The 20,357-nt window shown below is 39.2% G+C and overlaps 1 protein-coding gene across 1 annotated transcript; it reads right to left on the reverse strand.

Moving 5' to 3' along the window:
• Positions 1 to 356: 356 nt before the first annotated feature.
• LOC139758384 (uncharacterized) lies at positions 357 to 19,769 on the reverse strand. The gene is made up of 5 exons (XM_071679710.1): positions 19,543 to 19,769; positions 15,161 to 15,307; positions 14,240 to 14,921; positions 5,153 to 5,346; positions 357 to 2,397 (listed from the first exon to the last, which is right to left on the reverse strand). The coding sequence occupies exons 2-5, from the start codon at positions 15,296 to 15,298 to the stop codon at positions 2,185 to 2,187; spliced, it is 1,227 nt and encodes a 408-aa protein (XP_071535811.1). The 5' UTR covers positions 15,299 to 15,307; positions 19,543 to 19,769; the 3' UTR covers positions 357 to 2,184.
• Between the last annotated feature and the right edge of the window lie 588 nt (positions 19,770 to 20,357).

The following is a 20,357-nucleotide window of genomic DNA, read 5'->3' on the forward strand; positions in this document are numbered from 1 at the left end:
AGGATATATGTGTCGGAGGTGGAGGGAACGAGGAGAAGAGGGAGACCAAATTGGAGGTGGAAAGATGGAGTGAAAAAGATTTTGTGTGATCGGGGCCTGAACATGCAGGAGGGTGAAAGGAGGGCAAGGAATAGAGTGAATTGGAGCGATGTAGTATACCGGGGTTGACGTGCTGTCAGTTGATTGAATCAAGGCATGTGAAGCGTCTGGGGAAAACCATGGAAAGCTGTGTAGGTATGAATATTTGCGTGTGTGGATGTATGTATATACATGTGTATGGGGGGGGGGTTGGGCCATTTCTTTCGTCTGTTTCCTTGCGCTACCTCGCAAACGCGGGAGACAGCGACAAAGTATAAAAAAAAAAAAAAAAAATATATATATATATATATATATATATATATATATATATATATGTGTGTGTGTCAGAGTTGTAGGGAACGAGAGGTGAGAGACCAAATTGGAGGTTGAAGGATGGAGTGAAAAAGATTTTGAGTGATCGGGGCTTGAACTTACAGGAGAGTGAAAAGCGTGCAAGGAATAGAGTGAATGGAAATGGTGTGGTATACTGGGGTCAATGTGCTGTCAATGGATTGAACCAGAGCATGTGAAACGTCTGGGATAAACCATGGAAAGTTTTGTGGAGCCTGGATATGGAAAGGGAGCTGTGATTTCGGTGCATTACACATGACAGCTAGAGACTGAGTGTGAACGAATGTGGCCTTTGCTGTTTTTTCCTGGGGCTACATCGCACACACACACATGGGAGGAGGGGGGGTGCCATTTCATTTGTGGCAGAGTGGCGAAAGGAATGGATGAAGGCAGCAAGTATGAATATTTCCATGTGCATATATGTATATGTCTGTGTATGTATATGTATGTATACGTTGAAATGTTTAGGTATGTATATATGCGTGTGTGGGCGTGTATGTATATACTTTTGTATGTGGGTGGGTTGGGCCATTCTTTCTTCTGTTTCCTTGCGCTACCTCGCTGACGCGGGAGACAGTGACAAAGTATAATAGATAGAATAGATAGATATATATATATATATATATATATATATATATATATATATATATATATATATATATATATATGTGTGTGTGTATGTGGGTGGGTTGGGCCATTCTTTCGTCCGTTTCCGTGCGCTACCTCACTAACGTGGTAGACAGCGACAAAATATAGTAAATAAATAAATAATCTCTGATGATAAAACAAAAGTGAAGACACCGCAAACTGATGTTCAGCAATATTCAACAGGTCCATACAGTGCAAGTGAGGAAGTGAAAATAAATTAGGATGGGTGGTTGTCTGGCACTATCTTATATCCAAGCACCATCAAAGGCCTGGGTGGGCAACTAAATGGATGTTGAATCCCGTGACCAAGCATCCACTGGCCTTTCATGTTCTATGATGGTCAAATAGGGCGAATCCTCAAGTATAAGCCTTAATTTTGGGGGTACAATTGCCAAATCACCTCTCACTGAGGATGAGGTCTCACAGATGGCCAAAGGACAATGACTTCAGGTGAAAAATATTTCTGTTTTTAACACCCAAGAATCATTTAGCAAAATTCCTTCAGCAATACAAATCCAGAATATTTTTCATCAATCATCTGTTGCTTTAACTGAAGCATGTTTACAGAAATATCACAGATCCAACACATATTAAAAAACCTTAAGCACTAACTTCAACCTGGTTGGATTTTACATGATATTTTTCACATCCTTGTCTTTGTGCTATGTGACAAAACTGGCTTAAATACTGGACCATGACTGGAGTTGATGCTTGTATCCACAAAATATGGAAATGGTCCAAAATTTTTATCATTCCAGTGGAATGTGCATTTGACTTACACTTTTCATATCAAAAGGCTCTAGTTCTTGATATGTCTACAGAGTACTAACATAGTGCCACATTATTTATGTCAGAAATGATATTTCTTCCGAATTTTACATTTTGGACAAAAGCAAATTTCACAAGTACAACCTTGCTTTTGATTTACAAGATATGTAAAATATAAAGTCAGCTGAGGATTAATAAGAAAATGCAATTGCTATTACCCTGATCATTACTACACAGTCTATAAAAAGACCCAAATACTAATGAATTCCCTCATTCTTTGATATCAATAGAATCATAACTAATAATGTGACAATATACACTTAACTATACAAATCTTTACTATAATGGACATAGTTCATTAATTTTTTCCCTTCTTTCAGGTTGGATGAGCACTGGGGAATTGGCAATTCGAGAAATTATAGCTGACACATCCTTCATCTGCAGGTGTGTTCCCCATATTTCCGTCAAAAGGTCATCTACTGTGCTGTCTAATCTTTCATAGGCCAAATCTTCATAATAGCCTTGAACTTCAATTATTGGGAGGATTAAAACCTGGAAAATTGTAAAGTAAGTGACCAACATGATCATATGACAGATACCTATAACATACCCATCATAAATGAAAAAGTTGTAAATTAATAAATATGACTTATCTACAATACTGCAGGCATAAACAAGAACAATTTCAAAATCATCTGTACATCAATGAATGCAGCTTTTCTGAAATACTGCATATGTAAAAAAAAAGCTACTCCAAATCAGTTAGTTGAAACTGTGATGAATTCACACAGAATGTGAATTTCATGAAATTCATCAACTCTTTCAAAAGAAAACATAATAAAACTACAACCCACCTACAACTCAGCACTCAGAACAATCACCAACTAATTTAGAAATCATAAACATTAATCACATTCATTGAGAAAAAGTTCTTCCAATACGATACCACCTCACCATATTTTTTGCCTAATTCTAAGCAACAGGACTTACCAAACTCTATGTGAAAATAGGAATCTCATGCCAGCCATCTGAACTCGCAGATCCTCCATTCCCAGTAAATAACACTTAAGCAAAACATTCATAGTGAAATGACCAGCCAAACAATAAACATTCTCCAATTATTCTTGAACTTCATTCCACCATACATCAACCCATTTGAAAGTGCACTCTCCAGGGAGACATATCACACTGCAGGTCAGCACTCTGGGCACCACCCACCCACCTATTCAACTTAACAGACATCAATTCAATCTATCTAAGGTTGCCTCATGCCCAGGATACAACTTCCACAGTGATGACATTTAACACCTCTGTCCTCTTATCCTGCTTAGACAAATATCACCCAATTTCATTCACTCTGTTCCAGCTCCTGAATATGGCTGACTTCCTGAGTGCCGTGGAAACCCTAGAAAAGGTGTCCTGGGGTTGCAAAGTTCTAAGCATGTCCATAATCCCCCCCCAATACTTTCTTGCCTTTGTGGGGTACTCAGGAAAAAAATGACTGAGCCTTTGAGGAAAAATCCTCACCCATCTCATTCTTGCTTTCTAAAAGTTAATAAAGGGAACAAGGATTTCCAGTCCCAACTCCCTCTCTCTTAGTCATCTTCTAAAAACAAGCAGGAGATTACATAGGCTGTATTTCAACTATCTCTCCAGATCTTTCACACCTGTTTCCATCTGGAACTCATTTAACGGGATGGCCAAGACAAAGGAGTCTTCAAAACTATAAAACTCCAGTGCTGCTTTGGGCTTTAGTACCTCGCCCTTAACAGGCCACTGGCTGAGGGCAACTCTAGCACAGTGTTTGCTGAGGCGCCTTATGTTCCTACTAACTATGTCTCCCTAATGCTCCCATCAACTGTTCCTAAATAATACCTCTACCTAACGTTCCTGCCTAAATGTTCTTACCTACAACTTCTATCTATTGCTCATACCATTTTGCCAAAAGGTAGGGCTAACACATGGTGCTCACTGCAGAAAAATCTATTTACGAAGAATGAGTTGTGTGAGTTAAGTGTAGTCAAGTGTTATGTATGACAAGGAGAGATTGTATGCTTGTGGACAGAATGCTAGTAGGCTAGTTGTGGGTGAGATAGAGTGCAACTTGACAACCAGTGAAGTGCTGGCTCACTACGCAGCCATCACTAACCCTCCTGATACCCAAGCTGGTAGAAATGGTAATAATCTACACCATAATTTCTCTGCTCCTGCATGGAGTGCAGCCTTAAAGCTACAGTAGCCCCATATATACTTCAAAGGTTATCAACAACTAATTAGCAAAATAAAAATTTTGGACCCAAGATTCTTGTTCACGAAGATTAACACTATTTATCTATCTGTATCTCTGATGCCCATCCCTCCAGGAACTCCCATCACAGGGGTAGCCACAGCAAGAGAGCCTCCACTTGTCACTGTCATTACATGCCTCCCTTGCATACACCATTCCAAGCATTCTTCCATGATTTCTCTCCCTCCAGTACTCTTCTACTCTATTTCCCCATGTCTACCTCTCAAATCAACCACTTTAACTGCACAACCATACACTCTTCTTTTAATCATACTATCATACATTCTTCTTGTAAATTTGCCATCTTGCATCCTTTCTATATGCCTAATCCAGCTCAAAGTATCACATTTCATCCACTCTACAATTCCTTCCCTCTCCATTCCCTGTTATACCAAATCTCTCATACATCCCCTCATCTTCATTTAATCTTGTCATACCACATGCTCCTTTCAAATAGCTCATTTCCACAACCTCAATTCTTTACCTCTGTGACTTATTCTATGTCCATGTTTCAGTTGCATAGATCAAGTTTGGGTGGACTATGCTGTCCTATAATTCTTTTTTCACTTCCATACTTGTGCCTCTACCCTTTTTACTCTATTAAGGGACCCCAGCGACTCTTCTACCCTATAGTGCTCTTCCTTATCTCTCCTTGCATATCACCAAACTTACCTAAGATGGCTCCTAAATATTTAAATTCTGTCTATCAAACATCTACAATGAATCGAGTTTGTAACAGTCCATGCTATATCAACCCACTGGTTCTGACTAACACCTTTGTGATCTCTGTAACCCTTTTAATGTGTAAAAGAAAATGATGTTCATTTGTTACTGATGCTATTTGCTAAGGCAGGAAAAACAATTAGAAATAAAAGAGGTCCTTCTTTTATCCAAAACCATATTTTGATATCATCATAGTACCTGTATCTTTATTTCACTTATTGCACAATACATCCATACAGTGTATCCATGTAAACAGTTTGTGAATCTCTCAAAATCTTATGATCTTACAATGATTACCTGCTTATATGGTGCATTCTCATTATCGCAATAAGCATGGAAAATCATAGCAGCTTCTCCTGGGATATTTTCAATGTTGTGTATAACTGCTGCATGTGCCTTATGTAGTCCATGAAGAGCCTCATCAAGCTCCAGCTTTAATTTATGAGGATTCTTTTGTACATCATTCACCTCATGCATAACAAACCTGGTATCTGTGGAAACAATTACTAGAATGCAAAACTGTAAGCTCTTATACTCCAAACAGGAGGAGGAGAAATTAGTTACAAGTAAAAGTAAAGAATTATAAGAAAAGTTTAATTTCATTAGCATACATGTGAAGACTGAAACAGAATATTATCCAATTGAATTATAACTCTAGTGCCAGGCCCTGCACATCTGAATATCTATTCTAACACAGGGATATGACACCTTGGCTTTCATAGAAAAACACAGATCTAACTGAAGAAAGCATACATCAATAACCTATGTACAATGCACTACAGATTGATATAACACACAAGTAAAGACTGAAACCTTGAAAAGAAAGATATGTGGTGGGGGTAAGTAATACATACAGAATCATACATAACAAATGAAAGGCAGATGAAGGTCAACTGAAGTGCACTTAAAGGTATGAAAGGAGGAACTTTGCCAAGGAGATAAACATTCCACAAGTTGCTGAGTTATGGGCATTTAAAACAATAATCCCAAAGTGCAAAGGAGAAACTTTACCTATAAGAGTGAAACAGGGTGAATGAATACCTAGGCTTCTTGTACCATATTGACTTTATTTTCACTGTGAATAACCAAGAAGCAGCCAACTAATATGGAGGACCTTTCCATCTAATTCAAAGTATTAACACTGAAGACATATAAAAATCATGTGTATTCTTTCAAAAAGAGAGAGTAAACAAAAAACCTACATGCACGATAATTTGCAAAAAGAAAGGAACATTCATCACAAAAGCACTTTTATCAAAAATGATACAAATGCATGCAGTATAATGTATTAATTAAAAAAAAATCCTAAAGCTGTGAACCCGTACTTCCACATACACACAGAGAAGGCTTACAGGTATAGCAACCATAATCAACCACTAATAACTGCTTAAAGATGTGACTTTTGAATTTACCATTACCAAAAAACAAATATTTCATGAAAAGGAATAATTTGTAAATTCAGCTCCACCTCTCAGCACTGGAATCTCCACCATAGTGACTTACCCTAAAAGGAATGCTACAAAAATCCACAAAAGAAAAAGCATAGAGGCATCAGCTGCTTGTAAACAGTGATACGGTACATGTAAAGCATTAGTTCAAGTTAGCATTACATAAGAGAAAAAATCATCAATAATTTGTCAACTACTGCTAAAAAGAAAAACAGTTTAGCTAAATCTACATGGTCATATAATATAATCAAAAATACTAATGGGTTGGGCCATTTCTTTTGTCCATTTCCTTCCCCTACCTCGCAAACGCGGGAGACAGCAACAAAGCAAAAATATACTAATGTATCTGTTGCTCTCTCTGCTTGTTTTTTCCCCTCTTTTTGTTTTTATACTGGATCATTATTTCCCACATTAGCTAGGTAGCATTTGGAACAAACAAAGAAAGGCCACATCTGCTCACATCCATTCTCTACCTGTCATGTGTAATGCACAGAAATCATAGCTCCTTGAAAATCCTAACAAACCAATCAACTATACAGTCACCCCCCTTTTTTTAATATTTTCTACTGCAATACCATCCTTGATACATTTCATACTAAATAAGGCTTTTACCACTTCTTTCTTCACCAAACCAATCTCCATGACTCTCACTTTGCATTCCACCATGACCCAAACACCCTACATCTGCCATCCCATCATCAAACACATTCAACAGTCCTTCAAAATATTCACTTCATCTCACTTTATCATGACCTCTTACCACTTTCTCTTTGCCCCCTTAATCAATGTCCCTGTTTGTTCTTTTCTTTTTCATACATCATTAAACCCCTTCCAAAATATCTTATTCTCCCTGATACTCACACACTAACTAACATGTGTCTCAAGCCTGTTAAACCCAATACCATTGCTTTTATTCACTTTTCTCTCAACAATCTTCTTTCTCACACTCATCTTAATTCAGTCACCTACTTCGACAGTTTCTCACTCATACCTGCCACCAGTGCTGTATCATCAACAAACACTTATGAGGCACTCTCTCGCCCTACAGATTGCATACTCGCCCCTCTCCAAGACTTGTATTTACCTCCCTCCCTACACCATCCATAAACAAAATAAAAATACCCTTGTTCAACCCCCATATATTTTCAAAGGATATACATGGCTAAGGTTTATTGTGGGTAAAAGTATATGATGCTCACAGGGTGAAATCACCATACATCTGGTCACTGAGACCAGTGTTTCTATTGGTGTGAGAACCAGCAACCCACATCAGGATGCCTCAATATCTTGAGGGAAGGACACTTTCTTTACTCTTCCAGGATACCACTTCATTTTGGAAATTTCATTTCTGGGTGATACATTTCTTCCACCTCTGCTGCAAGATGGTTCACTCTTACCTTTCTAAGGAGGAGGAAGCCCTAATTATCACCTGGAAGCAAGAAACTGTGGGTACATGTGAAATTTCCAGGCACACTAGGTGCTCAAAACACATAATTAGGTAGATGTTTCCTGCAATACTTCATCAGTGCCTTGCCTCATTCGGATCAAGACCCTATGGGACCAAAATGTCTGCAGATGCTAATATGGCCATAGGAGAGATGACAAAGTACTAAAATGTAATAGTGACATACCTATGAAAATGTATGGAGAGGGGGATGAAGTTCTCTCTGCAGACATAGTTTGATCGAGTAAGTAATGAAAGGGTAAGAGAAGTGTGTGGTAGTAAAAAAGAGTGTGATTGAGAGAGCAGAAAAGGGTGTGTTGAAATGGTTTGGACATATGGAGACAATGAGTGAGGAAAGGTTGACAAAGAGGATATACGTACCAGAGGTGGAGAGAACAAGGAAAATCAGGAGACCAAATTGGAGGTGGAAAGATTTTGAGTGATCAGGGCCTAAATATGCAGGGGTTATCAGGTGTGCAAAGAACAGAGTGAATTGGAACAATGTGGTATACCAGGGGCAACATGTTGTGAGTGGACTGAACCAGGGTATGTGAAGCGTCTGGGGTAAACCATGGAAATATCTGTGGGGCCTAGAAAAGGACAGAAAGCTGTGGTTTCAGTGCATTACACATTACAACTAGAGAGTGAGTGTGAATGAATGTGGCCTATTTTGTCTTGTTTTTCCTGGCACTTCCTTGCTGAAGCAGGGGGTGGCAATGCTTTTTCCTGTGAGACAGGGTAGTGCCAGGAAAGGATGAAGGCAAGCAAGCATGAATATATATTATCATCATTATACTTAATCGCTGTTTCCCACATCAGTGGGTAGAGCCAGGAAACAAACCAAGAATGGCCCATCCACTCATATACACATATACATGCATAAATGCCCATACACACACACATATTCATACACATACACAGACATATACATACATACAAGCGTACATATTCATACTTGCTTGCCTTCATCCATTCCGGGCGCTACCCCACCACACAGGAAATAGCACTGCTACCCCCTGCTTCAGCAAGGTAGCGTCAGGAAAAAGATAAAAAAAAAAACACATTTGTTCACACTGTCTCTAGCTGTCATATGTAATGCACCAAAACCACAGCTCCCTATCCACATCCAGGTCCCACAGACCTTTCCATGGTTTACCTGAAACATTTCACATGCCCTGGTCCAGTCCATCGACAGCAAGCTGACCCTAGGATACCACATCATTCCAATTCACCTTATTCCATGCACATCTTTCACCATCCTGCATGTTCAGGCCCCAGTCACAAAATCTTTTTCACTCCATCCTTCCACCTCCAACTTGGCCACCTGCTTCTCTTTGTTACCTCCACTTCTGACACATATATCTTTTCTGTCTATCTTTCTTCACTCATTTTATCCGTACACCCAAACCATTTCTGCACACCATCCTCTGTTCTCTCAACTACACTTTTTATCACCATACATCTCTCTTACATTTTCATTACTTACTAAATCAAACCATCTCCCAATGTAAACTGCCCTTAAACATTTCATTTCCAATGCATCCACCCTCCTCCACACAGCCTTATCTGTAGCCCATGCCTTACATCTGTAGAAAATTCTTGGGACTACTATACCTTCAAACATACCCATTTTTGCCCTTCCAGATAACGTTCTCCCTTTCCACACATTCTTCAACTCTCCCAAGGCCTTTACTCCCTTCCCAACCCTATGACTCATCTCTGATTCCACAATTCCATTTGCTGCCAAATCCACTCCCAGATATCTAAAACACTTCACTTCCTCCAATTTTTCTCCATTCAGACTCACATCCTAACTAACCTCTCCCTCAACTCTGCCAAATCTTAAAACCTTGATCTTATTCACATACACTCTAAGCTTTCTCTTTTACACACGTCCTAACTCAGTTACCATCTTCAGTGGCTTCTCACTTGAATCTGCCGCCAGTGCTGTATCATCAGAAATATCAAATGACTCACTTGCTAGGCCCTCTCATCCCCCACAGACTGCATACTTGCCCCTCTCTCCAAGACTCTTGCACTAACCTTCCTCAACACCCTATCCATGAACAAAATGAAAAACCATGGTGAAATCACACACCCCTACCGCACACCAACCTTCACTTAAACCATTCACTCTCCTTTCTACCTATTCATATACAAGCCTTAAACCTTGGTAAAAACTTCTTACTGCTTAAAGCAGCTTTCCTCTCACACATATATTCTTAAGACCTTCCATAAAACATCTCTATCAACCCTATCATTATAACATCTCCAGATCCATAAAAGCCGCATACACATCTATTTGTTTTTCAAATCATTTCTCACACATTCTTTAAAGGAAAAACTTGATCCATACATCCTCTATCACTACTAAAACAACAGTGATCCTTCCTGATCTGATGCTCTGTACATGCCTTCATCCTCTCAGGTATATGAGGTACTCCAGGGACATTTTCAGGCATTCTGAGTTATGTGGTATTTTTGTAAGTGTTCTTAGTCACAAATAAATATGATTACTCATGGCTTTTACCAGTAATATCTATCATCTTGTAAAAGAGAACAGCTTCAAAAATGATTTCAAATACAAGGCCACAGATTTCATAAAGATATCCTTAGCATCTACACTTATACTAATTAGTATACTAATTGATTAAGGCCTGTAGTGTCTGGAACATTCTGTAGGAAACAGCTAATATACAAGTACAAATTGCCTTATGTTTCATCTTGAGGCAGAGGTGGCCAATTCAATGAAGCTGAAGAAGTTACGAAAGTTGATCGGTGAAAATGATAAGGTTCTAATAAATTAGTTCATCTTCTGATGAATACCTTAGAATGTTTTCAAGAAAAGGAAGGTAAGTGTGACTAAGCATACCATCATACCAACACATTCTATTGATCACAAAATACAGTAGTTGCATATGAATGAACTGGATAGGTATAAATTTGGGTCAGCACATCTAAATGGCTAGGTTTATATTTTCACTTAACACAGTTGGCACTATAAAGGATAAAATATCAGAAAGAATGCTTAGAGATATGTCATCATTACCATTATTTTTTATTATCATACTTAATCACCATCTCCGGCGTTAGCAAGGTAGCACAAGGAAACAGACGAGGAATGGCCCAACCCACCCACATACACATGTACATACATAAAACACCCACACATGCACATATACACACATATACATTTCAATGTATACATCCATATATATATACACATGTACATATCCATACTTGCTGCCTTCATTCATTCCTGTCATCACCCCGCCACACCCGAAATGGCATCCTCCCCTCCCCCTCCAGCGAGGCAGTGCCAAGAACAGACAAAAAAGGCCACATTCGTTCACACTCAGTCACTAGCTGTCGTGTGTAATGCACTGAAACCACGACTCCCTTTCCATATACAGGCCCCACGGACCTTTCCATGGTTTACCCCAGATGCTTTACATGCCCTGATTCAATCCAATGATAGCACATCGACCGCGGTATACAACGTCATTCCAATAGCACAGCGACCCTGGTATACAACGTCATACCAATTCACTCTACACGCCTTTCACCCTCCTGTACGTTCAGGCCCCGATCACTCAAAATCCTTTTCACCCCAACCTTCCAACATCAATTTGGGCTCCCACTTCCCCTCGTTCCCTCCACCTCTGACACGTATATCCCCTTTGTCAATCTTTCCTCTTTCAATTCTCTCCATGTGTCCAAACCATTTCAGCACACTCTCTTCTGCTCTCTCAACCACACTCTTTTTTTCCACTTTCATTACTTACTTGATCAAACCACCTCATACCACTTATTGTCCTCAAAGATTTCCTTTCCAACACATCCACCCTCCTCCACACAACCCTATCAATAGCCCATGCCTCACAACCACAGCTCCCTTTCCACACACAGGCCCCACAGACCTTTCCATAGTTTACCCCAGATGCTTTACATGCCCTGGTTCAACCCCATAATAGCCCATGCCTCGCAACCATATAACATTGGAGGAAACACTATTCCTTTAAAGATACCCATTTCTGCTCTCTGAGATTATGTTCTTGCTTTCCACACATTCTTCAATGCTCCCAGAACCTTCGCCCCCTCCCTCACCCTGTGACTCGCTTCTGCTTCCATGGTTTCATCTGCTGCTAAGTCCACTCTCACATATCTAAAACACTTCACTTCCTCCAGTTTTCCTCAATTCAAACTTACCTCCTAATTACCTTGGCCCTCAACCCTACTGTACCTAATAACCTTGCTCCTATTCACAATTACTCTCAACTTTCTTCTTTCACAAGCTTTACCGAACTCAGTCACCCACTTCTGCAGTTTCTCAACCAAATCAGCCACCAGTGCTGTATCATCAGCGAACAACAACTGACACTCTTCCCAAGCCCTCTCATTCACAACAGACTGCATGCTTGTCCCTCTCTCCAAAACTCTTGCATTCACTTCCCTAACCACCCCATCAATAAGCAAATTAAACAACCATGGAGACATCACACACCCCTTCAGCAAACCGACATTCACTAAGAACCAATCACTTTCCTCTCTTCCTACTCATACAAATGCATTACATCCTTGGTAAAATCTTTTCACGGCTTCTAGCAACTTACTTCCCACACCATATACCGTTAATACCTTCCACAAACCATCTCTATCTACCCTATCATATGCATTCTCCAGGTCCATAAATGCTACATACAATTCCATCTGTTTTTCTACATATTTCTCACATACATTCTTCAAAGCAAACACCTGACCCACACATCCTCTACCACTTCTGAAACCACACTGCTCTTCCCCAATCTGATGCTTTGTCCATGCCTATACCCTCTCAATCAATACCCTCCCATCTAATTTCCAAGGAATACTCAACAAACTTATGCCTCTGTAATTTGAACACTCACCTTTATCCCCTTTGCCTTTGTACAATGGCACTATGCATGCATTTTGCCAATCCTCAGGCACTTTACCATGATCCATACATACATTGAATATCCTTACCAACCAGTCAACAACACAGTCACCCACTTTTTTTTAAATTCCACAGCAACATCACCCAAACCCACCAGCTTTTATCTTCCGCAAAGCTTTCACTAGCTCTTCTCTGTTCACGAAACCATTGTCCCTGACCCTCTCACTTCGCACACCATCCCGACCAAAACACCCTATATCTACCACTCTTCTACCACTCTATCATCAAACACATTCAACAAACCTTCAAAATATTCACTCCATCTCCTCACTTCATCACTAACTGTTATCACCTCCCCATTTGCCCCTTTCACCCATGTTCCCATTTGTTCTCTTGTCTTACACACTTTATTTACCTCCTTCCAAAACATCTTTTTATTCTCCCTAAAACCTAATGATACTCTCTCACCCTAACTCTCATCTGCCCTCTTTTTCACCTCTTGCACCTTACTCTTGACCTCCTGCAGCTTTCTTTTATACATCTCCCAGTCATTTGCACTATTTCCCTGCAAAAATCATCCAGACGCACATCTCTTCTCTTTCACTTATAATCTTACTTCTTCATCCCACCCTTTCTAATCTGCCTGCCTCCCACCTTTCTCATGTCACATGCATCTTTTGCACAAGCCATCAATGCTTCCCTAAATACATCCCATTCCTCCCCACTCCCGATCCGTCATTTGCTCTCACCTTTAGCCATCTGCACTCAATCTCTCATGGTACTTCCTCAAACAAGTCTCCTTTCCAAGCTCAATTACTCTCACCACTCTCTTCTCCCCAGCATTCTCTTTTCTTTTCTGAGAACCTCTACAAATCTTCACCTTCACCTCCACAAGATAGTGATCAGACATCCCTGTAGCTGCCCCTCTCAGCAAAATATTGTCTAAAATGAGAAGCTATAAATGGAATAACTATAGGCCTGGAAATATAAAAAAAAGATTTCAGAAGCACTGATGTAGCATCATCAATAAAGCAAATATGAATCATCATTCTGGAATAAAACTGACCAACAAATCAACTGCAGATAAGATGGCTTTTTCAAAAGGTAAGTTGAAATAAGAAATGGACAGAAATAGTTCTAAAAACATGGACAGATTTTATCTTAAAATCATTTCATTTCTTAATTTTTTTCAACAGCCTGCCTTTTCTTCCCTTAGCAAGGTTGCACCATGAACTGAGCCTTAAAAGAAACAAGGTAGCACCATGAAATGAGCCTTTAAAAAAAACAGAAAATGATAATAACAGTGAGGTAGAATTCCAGCCCCCGAACTCCCATCCCATATTCACCTTTAACATCAAATAGGATATATGTAGGTAATAATCTGAAAGTAATGATGGGAAGCAAAAACATCACAAAGAACTGATAAGATTTGTAAATTAATAAAATACACTCTTCCCTTCCCAGTCGGCATTATTAATAACTTATTCTACTAACACTACTTCTTTAACTCATTTTACATTCAAAAACAATGCAGAATTGGAGGGCTTTGTATCATCAAAAAAGAAATTTAATCTGACCTTCAAATGCATACTTAATAGCCCGTGCAATCTCATACAGGAGGCACGTTGCAGTTCCACGAGCATCTTCCGGTACCACAGCAAGTATGACAGCAGGCTGGGTTGGAGAGTCAACCATGATGGAGTCTACCTGGGCCATTAACTGAATCCAGAAATTTTTTGGCTGAGAGAAATCTCGAATCATACGTCTCATTTCTCTCTTGAAATCCTTATGTACTTCTTCAATAGACTTTTGTGATTCTGGCTTTGTTTGTTGATCTATATTTTCTATACTAGGAAAGACTCTGACAAGATATATCAATACAAATACTATGCAGAAGATAAAAATCAGTAGTACTACTTCAAATCTACTAAATTTTTGCCTGGTGTCTCTATCAACTGATTCAGGATTGAGTTTTTTGCCAGGGCTTCCCTTCTCAGGTGTAACTGGCAATTCTTTTCTCACACAATGCGGCCCTGTTCTTGGATGACACTGTGATTTAGTACTAAAAAAGGACTCATCTGGAGACCCAAAATCTGCTCTTGAAAGGGGACTCAAATTTTGTGACAGCTCAGAATCATCTGATAGATCAAGCAATGGTACTTTAGGATAAATTCTTGGATATTTGCGAGGGGTGCTACAATCCAATTCATCAGAAAAGTCTATGTCAGATTCTTCATTGTTGCTTAACTCATCTTTTGTCTGTTAAGGAAGATGTCATAACAACAGTACTTTAGTGGATTGCAATCAAACTGACTGTCAATTAAGAGACGAATAAGAGAATACATTTTGATAGCAAAAAAATCCCAACTTTTACTAAAAAAAAAAGTAAATGCTTAAATTATTGCACTGATTATCAATTCCCTTATATCAAGCAAATTATCAAGCAAGAAAGTTGTGACCATTCATTAACACTTCAAAATACAATAATTCCATTTTACCTTAAAAAGTGCTGGAGAACGCTTATCATTTACTCTACTTTGTATGTGTGTTGATTTTCTACCATCTGATGGAGAAGTACTATTTTCATGAAGACCTGGTCTAGCTGTAGGCCTGATGTCCACTTTTGATTTAGGCATCTTTCATGGCTGCAAAACATTAGGTCAGATGAAACATGTGCTGTAAGCATCAATACATGAAGCAAGCATTACCAGACTTCGCCTGCATGTGGTACACATGAAATGCCACATTTTGTGAGGTGTCATCAGTGGATGAAAGGGAATAAATCTCACTCATAAAGGAATTTCTCACTCCAAAGAAGTCTATCATTTCCCTTCTATTGATAGCAAAGCAGCCTTTAAGTTGTAAGAGCCCTGTAAAAGGGTCCCCTCCCGTTTTTTTATTTTCCAAAAGATGGAACAGAGAAGAGAGCCAAGTGAGGATATTTCCTCTAAGTGAGGATATTTCCTCATGGATGGGGTTGTTAGAGAGGTAAATGCAAGAGTTCTGGAGAGAGGGGAATGTATGCAGTCTGTTGTGGATGGAAGGGCTAGGGAAGTGAGTCAGCTGTTGTTTGCTGATGATACAGCGCTGGAGGTTAATTCCGGTGAGAAACTGTAGAAGCTGGTGGTAAAGTGTGTGAAAGACGAAAGCTGTAGGTAAATGTGAATAAGAGCAAGGTTATTAGGTACAGTAGGGTTGAGGGACAAGTCAATTGGGAGGTAAGTTTGAATGGAGAAAAACTGGAGGAAGTGAAGTGTTTTAGATATCTGGGAGTGGATTTGGCAGCAGATGAAACCATGGAAGTGGAAGTGAGTCACAGGGTGGGGTAGGAGGCAAAAGTTCTGGGAGCGCTGAAGAATGTGTGGAAGGTGAGAACATTATCTCGGAAAGCAAAAATAGGTATGTTTGAAGGAATAGTGGTTCAAACAATGTTATATGGTTGCAAGGCGTGGGCTATAGATTGGGTTGTGCGGAGGAGGGTGGATATGTTGGAAATGAAATGTTTGAGGACAATATGTGGTGTGAGGTGGTTTAATCGAGTAAGTAATGAAAGGGTAAGAGATGTGTGGTAATAAAAAGAGTGTGGTTGAGAGAGCAGAAGAAGGTGTATTGAAATAGTTTGGTCACATGGAGAGAATGAGTGAGGAAAGATTGACAAAAAGGATATATGTGTCAGAGGTGGAGGGGACGAGAAGTGGGAGATCAAATTGGAGGTGGAAGGATAGAGTGAAAAAGATTTTGAGCGATCGGGGCCTGAACATGCAGGAGGGTGAAAGACATGCAAGGAATAGAGCGAATTGGAATGCTGTGGTATACCGGGGTCGACATGATGTGAAGCATCTGGGGTAAACATTGGAAAGTTTTGTGAGGCCTGGATGTGGAAAGGGAGCTGTGGTTTGGGTGCATTATACATGACAGCTAGGGACTGGGTGTGAACAAATGTAGCCTTTGTTGTCTTTTCCTTGCACTACCTAGTGTGCATGCTGGGGGGAGGGGGGTGTCATTTCATGTGTGGCAGGGTGGCAATGGGAATGAATAAAGGCAGCAAGTATGAATTATGGACATGTGTATATATGTATATGTCCGTGTATGTATACATTGAAGACAATATGTGGTGTGAGGTGGTTTGATCGAGTAAGTAATAAAAGGGTAAGAGAGATGTGTGGTAATAAAAAGAGTGTAGTGGGGAGAGCAGAAGAGGGTGTTTTGAAATGGTTTGGTCACATGGAGAGAATGAGTGAGGAAAGATTGACAAAGAGGATATATGCGTCAAAGGTGGAGGGAATGAGAAGTGGGAGACCAAATTGGAGGAGGAAAGATGGAGTGAAAAAGATTTTGAGTGATCGGGGCCTGAACATGCAGGAGGGTGAAAGGCGTGCAAGGATTAGAGTGAATTGGAACATTGTGTTACGCTGGGGTTGAGGTGCTGTCAATGGATTGAACCAGGGCATGTGAAGCATCTGGGGTAAACCATGGAAAGTTTTGTGGGGCCTGGATTTCAAAAGGGAGCTGTGGTTTCGGTGCATTATACATGACAGCTAGAGACTGAGTGTGAACAAATGTGGCCTTTGTTGTCTTTTCCTAGCGCTACCTCGCGCACATGCAGGGAGAGGTGGTTGTCATTTCATGTGTGGTGGGGTTGCGACGGGAATGAATAAGGGCAGACAGTATGAATTATGTACTTGTGTATATATGTATATGTCTGTGTGTGTATATGTATGTATACGTTGAAATGTATAGGTATGTATATGTGCATGCGTGGATGTGTATGTATGTACATGAGTATGTGGGTGGGTTTGGCCATTCTCTCGTCTGTTTCCTTGCGCTACCTCACTAATGCGGGAGATAGCGACAAAGTATAATAAACACATATATCTTATATCAATTATACTTAGTCGCTGTCTCCTGTGTTAGTGAGGTAGCGCAAGGAAACAACGAAAAAAAGGCCGAACCCACCCACACACATATGTATATACATAAACATCCACACACACACACACTTATACATACCTATACATTTCAATGTACACATACATATACATACCCAGACATATACATACATACACATGTACATATTCATACTTCCTGCCTTAATCCATTCCCATTGCCACCCCGCCACACATGAAAAGACACCCCCCTTCCCCCGCGCATGTATGAATCACAAAAACTTGAGGCGTATAAATTTTGCATCAATTGAGTGAGATGAAGTCCTAGAAATTCTACATAATAATCACAATCCATTCGAAAAGGCAAAAATCATGATAGGTCTTTATATTAAAAAAAAGGTTACTTTACACATTACTTAAATTTCAGAGATTTGCTATGCAAATTGACTGACCACATATACTGTCTAAGCAACTCACACAAAGTAGGGCAACATGGCATTCATGCTGGAAGATTATGCTTTGTTAAGCTGTCTGATCATGATAAAATTGTTGAGGCAATTAAGAAGGAAAAAATGCTGATGTGATGTATACAAACTTAACAAGAGCCTCCAACAAGCATGCCTATAGTGCCACAGCACAAAAAATAGATATGAATAAAATGAGGGGACTTGGTAATATGGAGAGATGGATCAATAAATACTAAACCAAACTCACAATTTCAGAAGCCTCATTGAAAAATGTTCCGTTGCCAGGGAAAATGCTTGCACTCATTCTATGTTTCCTTATATATGATGCATACTCGAACACAGACCACATCTTCATCAAATGATAGGCTTTATTGATCCTGTATCACTAGCAAGGATATATGTGGCCTGGTGGCCCATATCAGATTTCATATCATGAAAAGAAGAAACATAAGAAAGGGAAACCTAGGTATCATTTATGTAAAGTTCTGATTTAATCTCCTCAATAATTTCCAACAAGAAGATTTTGGAAATCTCAGCAAATCAGACCATTTTGCCTTGTGATAGTCATATTAAAAGCTGTATCAGCATGGAATGAGGAAACTTGATAAAACACCATCAAAAGATCATTTATGCATAAGCAAAGTTTCAATTCTGCTGGCTGTGCTTTCTGAGAAAACCAGAAATCATTTGCAAAACAGTGATTTTCATATGAGATAATGCTTGAAGAGACATGATGAACAAGTTATAAGAAGCACATGCTAATTCTTACTGAAGTGGACTATTCTTCTCGCTCGTCAACAATAATTTTCTCATTCTAAATCCATCAAAAAAAGTTTTACATATTGTAAATAATTCAAAGACCTAGAAAAGTTTTTCAAATCATCTTTGCACCTTTAACCAAACCGTACTGAGAGTTTTAACTCCCCTGATTCTCATTTACAGCAGTTTTGGTCAGGAATAAAAAAGCAAGGTTAAGCTCTTGCATTATCATTTTAAGAGTATCAACACAATGGCACTAAACTGGTAATTTACCAGTCTTTCTTTTCATAGTGAACTGTGATTCTAAGTAAGAAACAAAATACCAAACTACAAAAATTCATGTTTCTTAAATTAATCACTGCATGTTGAATTGTTCCATTTATTGGAAGAATCCACAGTTATGATTTTATGTTACACTTTTGACATCCTTAAAATGCATATCTACCAAAGTCACTTTCTCAAATAAAATCTTACATTTCCTTTGATTCTACCTCATTCTCATTTTCAAACGACAACCATTCTATTTGGGAAAAATAATTCTGACAACAGATAACTGTGGTTTCTGAAAACCTTCTTATCTCAATGCCATCATATTTTCAAGTTATAACCTTCACCATACATGGATGTCATTGTGGTAACAAGAGGAAGACGTATGAAAGAATATATATATATATATATATATATATATATATATATATATATATATACTGCAGAGAACTGGTACCACCTTTGTTTAAATCCATTAACAACTCTGAAACTCAGACTTACCCAAAGTTCAAAGTCTTCTCATGTGACGTTGTGGTTTAGTGTTGCAACAGCCTCCCTCTCGTTCTTTTAAGATGTATGCAGAAGTTCCCTCTATCACTTACATACGCAGTTCGTTAAATAATTTTCTCTTAAATATCTGTATCAAGTTATATAAACGGTAAATGGGAGAGTTGGTCTACATCACTTGTGTTTCGAGAGGCTTCACCTGTACCGTTCTTGTGATGATAGTTCGCACCAAAGCAAAACAAATCCGAAGCGTTCGTGCAACGTTCGTGTTGCAAATGTTCTTCTTTTAACTTTAGTGATGGCAACTCGAATGATATATTTACTTATTTATATTGTTAGGTAGAGAGAATTGTACATCCGTTAGGACTCTCCTTTATTTAATTCCTCCATTATTTTTTTCACTTGTATTTTTGTTTTTCGATAATTTCCCATAACAAACCTTTGTTTTGTAACGATTTTTCCTCCATTCCTCCTTTTTACCTTTTCTTTGTGGATATGATGATGATGAAGCTTATTGGCACAAGAACAGATATCATAAGAATTCATGGTACATTAATTGATAATGACAGCGTTGCCTTCTGGTTACAAAAGCTTTATAGTCTTTTACCCTTTCCCTTTCACTCCAAAGAAGTATATCCTTTCCGTGTCTCTGATACACCCATTCTCGAAGCTCCAGGAGCATCATAAAAAGGGTACTGGGGTTATAGTCATGGTACTAGGCTATGTAAAATAGCAAGGGGTAATCCACGTTGGATAGTCTATCTCAGTCCCAACTACAATTAGGGAACTTACGGTCGTGTCTGGGCTTC

Source organism: Panulirus ornatus, chromosome 30 (genome assembly GCF_036320965.1).
Source record: "Panulirus ornatus isolate Po-2019 chromosome 30, ASM3632096v1, whole genome shotgun sequence".
NCBI classification, from domain to species: Eukaryota; Metazoa; Arthropoda; class Malacostraca; order Decapoda; family Palinuridae; genus Panulirus; species Panulirus ornatus.